At 39.6% G+C, this 12,730-nt stretch overlaps 1 protein-coding gene across 7 annotated transcripts in view; it reads right to left on the reverse strand.

The window, feature by feature from the left end:
* DYM (dymeclin) overlaps nt 1-12,730 on the reverse strand; it is a 104,590-nt gene that overhangs the window by 47,291 nt on the left and 44,569 nt on the right. For all 7 annotated transcript variants that reach the window (XM_061343899.1, XM_061343901.1, XM_061343900.1 and 4 more), the window contains 2 exons: nt 8,144-8,269; nt 6,370-6,512 (listed from right to left, as the gene is read on the reverse strand). In XM_061343899.1, coding sequence (XP_061199883.1) covers nt 6,370-6,512; nt 8,144-8,269 — 269 coding nt within the window. The remainder of the gene's footprint in view (nt 1-6,369; nt 6,513-8,143; nt 8,270-12,730) is intronic.

The following is a 12,730-nucleotide window of genomic DNA, read 5'->3' on the forward strand; positions in this document are numbered from 1 at the left end:
CAAGCAATTTCCCCTGAAGAATTAAAGAAGAAAAATCATTTTTGAGCCAATAGGTTTTCTTTTTTTCTTTTGTAATGGTTTATTTGAAGCTGCTCAGGTTTTGGAATATCAGGATAAATGTCAGGGAGATAAATCACCAGCACACCTCGTGAAACTTGCTGCGGCACTCTCAGTAAACAAGCTGGAGCATATGGTTACAATTACAATTTGTACGACCACAGAAATCAGAAGCTGTAGTCATGAACCACAGCCTCACTATGCTATCTATTGTACGTACTCTCCATGGTCCCTAACCTAGACAGCTTACAAGATAGATATAGGAAAAGAGACGAGACGGGTTAGCATAGAGAGAGTCCTGGAGAAGAGGCAGCATTAGTCAGCACAGTAGCAGAGCTCACAGCACACCATGCGCCTAGACTGTGTCTGTCAGCACAGAAAAGAGCTTTACAGAAGACTTTAAAAAATAACAAGCCTTGTGAATGCTTAGTATGGAATTCTTTTTCAAGTCCCAGCTGGACAGGGCTCGGAGTAACCTGCTCTAGTGGAAGGTGCCCCTGCCCATGGCAGGGGGTTGGAACTGCAAATATGTAAGTCTCACCAGACTTCAGAAGAATTCCTAAAACTATCAATCCCAAGACCCTGGAGTATAAATTTCTCTTTTGGGAAAGGATGCTTTGCTATCATTGCCATCAGCCACTGTGGCTGAGGGACACACAGCAAAACCTATGCTGCCTGTCCAGCTAGTTCTACATCACTGGTGGTCAACTTATCAAAAAGAGGTTGGTGAAGCTTGTAAGTTTCTTAAAGGGTTATATTACAACTCTTCAAGTTTCAGATCCTTGTGGCTGAAAGTCCCAAGCATTTGGTGGCCCTGGGACCAAGGCATGCTACCTAAAGCGCTGATGCTGTGTAACTGTCGTATGCTCTCGCATCATTCAGAAGCACAAAGATAAATTAACTTTCAAGAACAAAAAACCACAACACAGTGGAAGTGTGCAAGACCTTGATGATGAATACATTACTGGCCTTCAGAGATTTATGCCAGAGGCAATATTTTTCTGTGCTACAGAATATAGAAGATGAGTTTTATCTCATGAAAAGCGAATGAAGACTCCGAAAGAGGGCATCTAGGCCTCCCTCTGGCAGTAGCACAACCAAACTTCAGATCAGCTCCTGTGGCCCTCATAGCACAGATTTCAGTCAGGATGAAGCTGCTCAGATCCCAACTTGCCAAGCAGCTTTTGCAGACAGAGCCTGCCACAGCTACACTACTATTAATACTCAACTACTTAGCCTCAGAGAATGCGTCCCTGAACTACAAACACACAGTGTGCTCCAGTTTGGATGCACCTTTAGAGAAACTAAGAGAAAGGTTAAAGGTCTATTCATTACCTAAATCTTCACATTCAGTCAGGTCAAAGCACCACGATTACATTACAAGGGGGTGACGCTGTTACAGACTGTAAGCAAGATGAAGAGACAAAACTGGGAAAGAAGTCTCAGATCTACACTTTCATTATGGTGAACATGAACAGGCAATTAAACATTGACTAAGCACCAGGGAGATAGACAAGGTTGTAGTAATGTAGCAGAACATACACCAGATCTGTGACACATCATGAAAAGGCTGTGGAAGGTAGAAACAACCAGCCAGAAATATTTGTTAGTAGCAAAAAGCTTGATGGAATCATAAGGAATAATAGACACATCATAAGCAGCTTTTTGTGTGTCTCTACTTTGACATGTTTTAATCTAAACATTACTAATCAGACTCTGTAAGGCTGAAGAGGAAAAAGATATTAACACAAAACACCAAATATTCATAAACAATTTTCTTGTAAAGTTGAAGATAACCATGCAAGTGCTCCTATTAACCAATGTATAGCACCGAAGAATAAAAGGAATAAGCTGCAATATAGATAACTCACAGATGTACAAAAGAGGTCATCCAATGCCTTCAAGTGCACTAATGCTGAATGACATAATGAAGAGTGAAGTACATACTTACATGATACAAAGTCATTAATGGCCAGAGATGTTCGTCTGGTTCCAACCAAAGAGTACAGACATGAGAAAACAAGTCGTAATTGACCACTACACACTGAATTCTGCAATTTAGATGAATACCACGACAGTACATTTGTGGGCCAAATTAGTGATGATGGTTGCTTAGGTGATTAATGAAGATGAATCCAGCTACTGCCTTTTCATTAGTTTCTTACAGGTACAACATCGTACCCATTACATCCATAATCATCTAAACAGCACAAATTAAGTCAATTACATCTTACTGCTGCAGTAACTCCTAAGTACTACAAGTTGCATTAAAGTGTTTCGCTCTTTTTAACAGCAAAGTATACACTGGATCAACAATTTCAAATGAAACCATTTGAAATTACTTATTTTTCAACAGTCTTGAGTAGCACAAACATTCTCCTTTCTTAGTGTATCATCTGTTTGGCAGTTCCTCACTGTAACACGAATTTTATTGTGCAAGGTATAAAATGGCTAATTAAAAAAATCTTGCTTGCCCACGAAAAGTTCTCTCAACTTGGTTAACTGTGGACCATGAATTGGCAAATGCTAACGGCACTCCAAAAAAAAAGAGGAGGGGATTTAAAGCTAAAAAATCCCCAAAGCCCAAACCATTTTTTGAAGCTATTTCAATGTAATTTGTGAGCAATGGAAACTAAATTTCTAATATATGAAGTCTCGTTTCTATCACCATGCATACTGAAATAATTTATGCCTTCACATCAACAACGTAGCACCAGACCTAGCAGCACAATTATCTTGCACACCTACAGAAAGACTGCAATGACAAAGTTGACTCAGTACAGGAGAACAAACTTTATGAAGTTACAGAACTAAACTATCATTTCCCTCCCTCTTTCTGAACCCACAATTGTTTATTTAACTACTGAAGAACAACATAATTGGCAATGCAATTCTAACTGAGATATGTAGGATGGAGAAACTTGCACATAGATAGCCTGCATACAGTCAAAGGCCGAAATAAGGCATAATTGATGCAAGGATGTTGGATGCATAGTTTCTAGGTTAAGGAGGCTTGTAAATGGAAAAAAAAACCAAGATATGAAGGATGAGAAGCAGGAGAAGGTTAACTGTGGGAAAGGGTAAACTGCTGAATCACAAGGAAGGAAAGGGGGGGTGGATTTAAAGTACAATGCTCATAAGAGCTTGTTGATCTGCTCCTGTACAAGTAACTACCGAACATGTGTAACATAATACATAGTAACGTATATAACATATCAAGTTAAATAATTTCAAACTGACAGATACACTTACTATTTTAGACGCTGGAATTTAATATGAAAAATGAATTATTTTTAAAACCAGGCTCCTAGCCCCTTTCATCCTAAGTAGATTATATTTAGACTATCTCAGTAAACTGATTTTAAGCATTATGTGGTATTTTAAAGTCTGAGCAACATAAAAGTGAGTTTTGAGTTCTTTAAACTCTTCTCCTGTAAAGATTCCAAAATACAAAAAAAAAAAACAACCAAACCAACAACCAAAACCAAACCCACAACACAGAAATCATGTCTAAGTGTTTTTTCATTGCTTTAAACTTGCTTCTGTTCAAAAAATAAGACTCTCAGTTTGTGTTACCATCTTCTAATCTGTACAGCACTCTACCAATGTATCAGAAGCCATATAAAACAAAGGACTGCAAAGGATTAATACTGAGATATTATACATGGACAAATATGCTATTTAACCTAGAAATCTTATGGAGTCCTTTATAGTGCAACATCATTTACAGGCAAATAGTCAGATACATTAAATCATTAACCAACTGTTTGGGCCCAAACAGAAAAAATACTTCTATTTCCTAACAGGATGTGGTACTTAATTTTTCTCCTTTCCCAGGCAGATCATTAGAAAACTCTCTAGACAGGTTCTTTTACTTAAAGCTTTAAATGAAAATCTTCAGTTAGCTGGGAGAAGAGATGGTACTTCAGGTACTCATGAAAGGAGCAAGAAAATAAGCGTAGGAGTACACCAAGGGAGACATTAAGAGAATGGTTCTAGAGGAGTGAACGGGTGGAAGTGTAGGAAGAGACAAGAACAGACGTAGGCTGAAACCTTCGGAGTTTGCACTTATAAAAGCAAACCCAGTATGTAAGAAGGGCATGTAATATTGGAGACACTAGACGAAGGCAGGGGTGGTGGCAATTTGGATGGACTCTACAAATCAAATACGGAGATGACTGGGAGAAAACAAAGCTATTTCCCCTGTGGCTGTACTAAGGTAGAAGGACACTAAAGTGTAACTAGACAGATTAGAAGCAAGGTGAGTATGAGAATATGCAGAGAGAATCGCTCTTCAACCACAAGCAAAATTACAAACCACAGTCTGAAACTGCTTCACAAAAACATCTGAATAGCAATTTTCCCTAGCAATTGGAAAGAATGTACCTGTTGGGACTCTGGAATAAAAATGTTGTAGGGAACCATTTAATTAACTTCCTCTCTGTTAGGGTTGGAAAGGACCTTAAGATCATCCAGTTCCAACCCCTATGCCATGGGAGGGAACACCTCGCACTAAAAAATGTCACCCAAGGCTCTGTCCAACCTGGCCATGAACACCACCAGGGATGGAGAATTCACAACTTCCCTGGGCAACCCATTCCAATGCCTCACCACCCTAACAGGAAAGAACTTCCTCCTTATATCCAATCTAAACTTCCCCTGTTTAAGTTTGAACCCGTTACTCCTTGTCCTGTCACTACAGTCCCTAATAAAGAGTCCCCCTCCAGCATCCTTGTAGGCCCCCTTCAGATACTGGAAGGCTGCTATGAGGTCTCCACACAGCCTTCTCTTCTCCAGGCTGAACAGCCCCAACTTTCTCAGCCTTCAGGTTGGCATCAGCCCACCTCACAAGCGTGTCAAGGTCCCTCTGGATGGCATTCCTTCCCTCCAGCGTATCAACCGAGCCACACAGCTTGGTGTCATCGGCAAACTTCCTGTGGGCACACTCAATCCCACTGTCCATGTCAGCGACGAAGATGTTGAACAAGACCGGTCCCAACACCGATCCCTGAGGGACACCACTCGTTACTGCTGTCCAGCTGGACACTGAGCCACTGACCACAACACAATGTTTAAATAAAGTGCAAACCAAGCAACTGCTTTCTGAAGCATTTAGAGTGCAGGCACAATGCAAACCACAGTGGCCTACTCTTGAGCACGTAAAGTGGAAATCAGAGAGAAGATGCATGTTCCAGCAGCACACTGAGCTGTGTGTAACCTCATCTTACACAGAAGCAGGGATGTACCTAGACTACACTGTGCCAACTCACAGACACATGCTCTTTTACTGCCTCCATGAGGAGATCCACATGCACTGACACAGACTGTGAAACGCTTTCTGGCAGATCACTCTCAGCCTGAACTTTTAATATCCCCTAGGGATGCTGCTAGTGAATGGATTTCACAAAAAAACCAAAATAAATAGCATCAGTTTTAACAGCAACTGACTTGAAAAGTGTTACTTAGTTTATCACAGAAAAAAGAATGTAATATAAACCTCTACTGTTAGCAATACACTGATTCATCCTTCTTATATGGAAAATGAAAAACCTTTAGGAAGAATTTTCCTGTGTAATACACACACCAATAAGACGCATCTGGTATGGGGAAGAGAGCAACCATCAACCAAAACATGGTGTAACAAACATGAGAACGCCGTTTTCTTAGCAAAACTGCCATCAAGTCTTTCATGTTCTTCAGGCGATACCAGTCTATAACAAACAGGCCACCCACAGAAGGTCAGAATCTAGTCATACGATTCAGGAAAAAACATTAGTCAACCTACCAGGAAAGGCACACACTACAATATGTTACAAATATTCCTGTCTAGGTCACTCCCTTACATCACACAATCCATAAGACTGGACGGCACCTCTTAAGACCACCTAGTCCAACCTTCTGCTCAAGCAGAGCCACAGAGCAGGTCACCATGGCCACTGAGTAATTACAAAATACGCACATAAAAGTATTTCTTACAATATTTTAAGCAACTTGAAGGATGTGATTTATCAAACGGGGCACTACTTGTTTGTTCAGGGGTTTTTTTTTAACATCTCAATAAAAGAAGAATAGGGTCTACATGCCAATTCTATCACATGCTGTCCTGCAGATACAATTGCTTCAGGTTCTAACACATGGGAAGCTAAAATATATATGATTATGATCTGGACACCTTTTCTATACTGAGCAGGCACACTGATATAACTGAAATGCTGGAAAAAAAATTGGCTACAGGTGATGTTGTAAGAAATGTCACATAGAAGACGCTACGTCAAGAGGTCTGAAATATGATTTACAGAAAATAAGACTCACTTGCCACCCCAGATGCAATTCCATAAAGCAGTCCTCCTCCATCACTTTGCTGCTGAAAGACATGGGTCCCCGGAGGAGGGCTTCTTTCTTGTCTAATGAAATTATATAGCAAAGTTTTCACAAGTCTGCTGGTATATGTGAGACTGAAAAGAAAAAGAAAATAGTTTTAGGTGACTCACAACTTGCAAAATCTGGCACAACAAAGCTAAGGCAGGGTGCAAATGGTGTTTGCCATTAAAAACAGACAGTAGCTCTCCCAGTGCTGAGCAGACTGGAAAGGAAAAGAATGGCAAGGCCTTGCCCACGCAAAGCTGCACCAGCTTGAGAAGGGCTCTGCAGGGGCACCTTTAACAGCACTATTTTTTGTTTTCTTTTTTTCAGTAGTACTTTTAAATCAATCAGTTTGTGGATAATTGTATTCTTTTACCTCAAAACACGACTGTAAAAATATTTGTGCAAGGGAAAGAAACATTATATTGGTTTAGGTTTTGCTCTATGCTTTGGTTACATAGAACAGGTAACGAGCATTTACCTACCCCAATATTTTGTGTTTGTTTGTGAAGCTGCAGTCCATTTGCAAAGATCAACACCACATCTGACCTTGTACCAGTGATTTTGACAAATGCATGTAAAAATTGTTTGATATAAACAAAATGCTACACTATTTCCAAAACAGAGAAGGATTTCTACAGAAGCAAACAGTTGGTTCCTATTCACATACAATTTAGAGGTGAACAGTCATGATGATATAATTGTAATGATGTGCAGTGATGAACTCTAATCCCCTCTGACTAGTAGCCCTCCAACTCTTGGCATTGCCTTAGTTTCCCAGACATCAAATTCCCACCCCTCTCTCCAGATGCCAAGTACCTGCTACTCCCAACCCAGACCCCTTAGGACATATTCTCCCAAATATTCCACTTTTTTGCTCCAAACCCTCAATTCCATCAGCTGAAGACTGAAGTACCACCAAACTCCGTGCATATTGAAGGCTCTACCTCTACCCTGCTGCTACTTCAGGCTGAAGTCTGCCCACAGACTCAAAGCTGACCCTTCCTCCTTTCCCTACATATCACCCCATAGCAGTTCTCCTCTCTTACATCTAGGAGATGTTCCAGAACACGAGACAATAGATATAGTTACTAAAAATCTGCCGGTGTGGTATTTAAAGTTGAAAGAGGATGATGCATGCAAGCATCATGACAAAACATTTAAACAGAACAACTGACTCACCAGAACAAGTGGTATTACTCACACAACCAAGTTTACTACCTGCCAAGTATTTGCACTATTGTAGCTCACAACTGAGTAGCACATATTTGCTGTCTTTTGAGGTGCTATGTATTTGTATCACAGAAAGGCCCATTAGCAATTCTGACATTCTCTAGACTGCAGTGCTAGAGGAAAACATCCATACTGAATCAAGAATATCCATCCTGAAAAGTAAAAGCTGTTTTAAGTTAATGAAATAACCCTCCAAAAATGAAAATAGCTTCCAAAGGAGTTTTACTGAAGTCTGGGCTGTGAGATGTAGCTCTGGAACCTTCCAACAACCTTTACAAATGTTTGCTTTTGTGTTCTGTTTTGTGTTCCATTTTCTTTTGTGTTCCGCTTTCTTTTGTGCTCTGTTTTCTTTTGTGTTCTGTTCTCTTTAGAGCAGAACAAGTTTTCTACCAAACTGTATTCAACTGTATTTGTTTTCAGGTACAAACTGCCTACAAGCGATCAGAAACATTTGCTTTGCCGTTAGGAACCACCCCAGAACACGACGTACCATCGGCCATGCATCAGGTATTTGTGAATGATGCTCTCCCGCAGAATTTCTTTGCGGAATAACTGGCAGGAGAGGAAGACGATGAGAGTTGTCACAGCTTCCAAAGAAATGCTGTATGTAATATCTCTGCAGGAAAAAAGGGGAAATTTATACAGGTTAATCTACTGGGTTTGTTTACAAACTGACTTCCAAGAACACTTGGAAGCTTCACCTGAGGTTATACACTGTGTAGCACAGCCAGTTTCAACTGGGAACACGTAAACAACACATTCAAAAAACCCAGAATCACTTCAGACCAACAATGGGTTGTTTTTCTCAGATATAAGCACCTTTTTATTCATATGCCAAGACAACGTGAAAACACTGAGGTATTGCCCAGAACATTCCAGATGCAACTTTCAGACCACACTTCATCCTAAAAATAAAAAAATGTATCTCAAAAGTGTGTCCTTTGTCCTGTTAAATAAAATTGTCACAAAACCATCCTGCTAAGCCAGGGAAATGTCCAGCTAGCCAAACACAGATCCATCTGTCAGGAAAACTGGATCCCTAAGAAAGAAACGTAATACACAAATGCTAGTTTAAGTGGAAGAAATGCGCAGGATATCAAGAAACTACATACAGCCATTCAGTTTTAAATGGTATTTTTGAGGTAACAGTGAAGTATAAAGTTTCAAGATATTTCAGACAATTCTAAAGAACGTGCTGTGATGCTTAAATACAGACGCCTAGTAGTTTAGCAAAGCTCATGGAGTTAACTGGGAAAGCCTGTGCAGCAAAACGGATGGCAGAGATTTGGGATATCTTCAGATTTCTGCTCCCACCTCTGCCTACAGAGACTTTGTTTTTTGTTTTTAAAACGGGGAGAAAAATGGCCTTTGCCTCCTTAATCAGTAATAAATTGCAGAAAGAAACCTTTCAAAGCACATTGATGTAACTTTGACATGAACTAGTATTACTCTTCCTTTCAATCAAAGACTGCTTTAACCTCTAAAAATAAGGAGGTACTTCACTTGCTACAACAGTATCATCCAGGAATCCCTTAGAAAGATCGTTATTAAGTACTTCTAATGCTTTCCACACTGTTTAATTTACACACTACGATTCACAGTCCAATATCGTTAAGTTACAACATGTGCCCAGCTACACTTATCTTCACCAAGGTTTTTTTGACACTGGGACCTACGGGGACCTACTGGAAATTCAAAATCTATTTATAATTCTCAAATTAAAATATTTTATAGCGCCTCTATTTAAAATAAAATTTAAAAAGTCAGCATCAGACTGTGTTTAAGCAGTGATGTCAAGAGTTTTCTTTCTTACAATGTCATGTTCCAAAAATTTCATTCTTAACAGTTAAAATAAGTATAAACCTAAAACTAAGTGCTCTTTCAAATAAGGATGACTTGAGAACTACAGAGCAATCTCTCCTGAAGCATAGTAAGTTAACCACAGAAAAGACTGGCTGGAGTAAAACCCTTCATTAGTCTCAGATCAGAGCTGGTGTGGTCCTTACCAAAGTGAACTGGATTTCATTTAGAAGAAATCACTCTGACTTTCAGCACACCCAGATACATTAATACCCTCAAGGGTGTTGCTAGAAATCATAGAATCATAGAACAGTTTGGGCTGGAAAGGACCTTAAGATCATTCAGTTCCAACCCCCTTGCCATGGGAGGGAACACCTCACACTAAACCATGTCAACCCAAGGCTTTGTCCAGCCTAGCCTTGAACACTGCCAGGGAACCCATTCCAGTGCCTCACCACCCTCACAGGAAAGAATTTCCTCCTTATATCCAATCTAAACTTCCCCTGTTTCAGTTTTAACCCATCACCCCTTGTCCTATCACTACAGCCCCTAATGAAGAGTCCATCCCCAGCATCCCTATATGCCCCCTTCAGATACTGGAAGGCTGCTATGAGGTCTCCACGCAGCCTTCTCTTCTCCAGGCTGAACAGCCCCAACTTTCTCAGCCTATCTTCATACAGGAGGTGCTCCAGCACCTGATCATCCTTGTGACCTCCTCTGGACTTGTTCCAACAATTCCATGTCCTTTTTATGTTGAGGACACCAGAACTGCACACAGTACTCCAAGTGAGGTCTCACAAGAGCAGAGTAGCTGGTCACGCTCCTTTTGATACAGCATTTACCAACCGTATCCTGGGCTGCAAGTAACGTGCATTACTGTAAAGCATAAGAAGAAGAGTCTCAGGCATCACAGATAAATTAAGCTCTAAGCCACAGTTCTGAGCAAAGAGACCATTAGCTATTTGCTCAAAGCAATAGGAAACTGGAATCACAATTTCCTGGACTGCAAACCCACGCTACCTCTGATACAAAAATGTTTTTGAAAGAGAAGGTTATGCAAACTCACTGTTTTTATCTTCTTCCACATGACTCAAGTATTTTAATCTGTGACACTTCTAGTTACAGGTCAGGAAGAGACATACTGTTTGAATAACATTCTTCCTTAAATCATGAAGTACATTTTAATTACTTTTAGGTTTTGTCAGTTACCTGACTTTTTGCCCACTACTGAGGAAGTTAGTAAATGCTGATAATTAGATCAGGCCAGAGGTTACACTGTGATGTGGTTCCACTACAAATCCATCTCAGCCAGAAGCTAGGCTGAGCTAGGAACAGCTCCCACTCCCTCTCCAAACCAGCGATGCTTTGCAACCCTCTACTCGCCTTCCTCCCAGGCAAAGCAAGGAAGACCTATAAATATTGATTATTAGAGGTTAAGCCAGAAGAAAAAAAAAATTAAGAAATGTTCCTCTATCAAAATAGGATGTTTTTCTATCAAAATTGTTTTTTTTTTCTATCAAAACAGAACCATTTTCTTTCAAAATTAAAATAATAGGTTGAAAATTATTTTTAGATATGGAAAACAAAAAATAAAAATCAGAGGCTTCTAATTACCAAGGTTGAGAATAGGAGAATAATGCCTCCAACTGAATTGAGCTGATTAATGAAAAAGTTAACTTCATGACACAGTACAACACCCACTGGGTCACTCTGCTCAGAGGAAACAAATTCTAAAGTCTACTGTGCTTTCTGTCCATTTCAATCACTCGTTCATTTATTGTTTTTGTCAAACCACACAAGCACAATAGCAAGTTTGAGGAGACATTAAAAAACTCTTTTCTATTCTTATATGATTCCATGTAAAGAAATAAACGACAAGGTTATTGTAACGTCAGAACATTATTGGGGGGGGGGAGGGAGAAGGGAATCTGCTTTCAATACTCTTATGTAACTCTAAGAGAAACAAAAATAGAAAGCAAGCTAAATTCATGCAGTTCAGTTACTGATTTGTTCTCTTGTTCTTTCTATCCAAAACACAGTTAGGGCACCTTTAACTGCAGAAACATTCCACTCAACCTGTAGAATCTGTTCAAATTAAATCTGCTCTGACATAAACACAAACAGAGGCCTGATACTTGGGGTAACCCCTCAGCTACAGTCACCCTTAATTTATCAGCACAAGTATAAAGCTTCAGAGAAAAGTTATTTTCTCCACAGAGGGTCAAATGTACAGTTTTGTGAAACTCAAGCATTTCTGAAGGGTGACAAGAACTACCAGGAACCTCTTCTAACTTCAAAGAAAATACTGTTTATTTATACTGAGAGACTATGGGATGGGGGGACAGGGGGATCTGGTTCTGAATTTTACTTTTTTTATTCAAAGCTATCAGTCATATAGAATGACTTTACATGGAATTTATGCTGATGCCCAACTTCCTCTGAATACTGTTTGCTTGCAGATAAGGAGGAAACTCGAAATAATGAACTCATGTATCAATTACATGTCAGAATTATTTAGATATTTATTTCAGAAAAGCAGAAGAACTGCATGATGTTTTGAGTTTCTGTGGGTTTTCCTTTTCCTTCCCAAGTGTCTTAAAAAAATTCCACATAACTCAGATAAAGTAAACTGAGTGCACCAAGGCATACAAAGGTCTTTTTTTGACTTTTCTCCTGAATTCTCTCTCTTGGAGATCTCCATAGTTATTCTCACTTAACTTTTTTCCTCATTTTTTCTCTCTCCCTCCCACTGGAGCATATTTTTCCCATATTAGGCAGACAAGATAACAGATATTATTCTTTTGTCCATCTTCAGATACACTTCTTTCGTGAGGGAACAATCTGGCATAGGGTGAACTCTAAAGCTGGTTTCCCTCCAGCATTAGGGCTCTTTCCTTACTACAAGTAGCTGTCCTCCTTGGTATCACGTTTCTTACATAGTAACACAAAGCAAGCACCTCTTCCTCAAGCAGATGGAATAGGTCCAGGTTCTTTCCTGTGACACCCACGTTAAAACTGATTTCTGGCAACAAACCCTATATATATATATGCATATATATGTGTGTGTATATATATATATATGCACACATTTCGTCTCTAAAGCAAAGACCTATCACATGTATCTATGATTATCTTAAATTATGAATTCTTCAGAGAGTGATGACTTTGAGCTCCGAAGTGCAAGATTTCTAGATGCTAGCATAACATAAATGTGTGCATCTATTTAATTAACACTTTAACATCTATATTTCAATGAGAAACAGTCACAGGTCAGTGG

The sequence above is a fragment of the Neopsephotus bourkii genome, unplaced genomic scaffold, assembly GCF_033783945.1.
Source record: "Neopsephotus bourkii isolate Nb327-2 ecotype Australia unplaced genomic scaffold, CSIRO-AGI_Nbou_v1 NB_1829, whole genome shotgun sequence".
NCBI lineage: Eukaryota > Metazoa > Chordata > Aves > Psittaciformes > Psittacidae > Neopsephotus > Neopsephotus bourkii.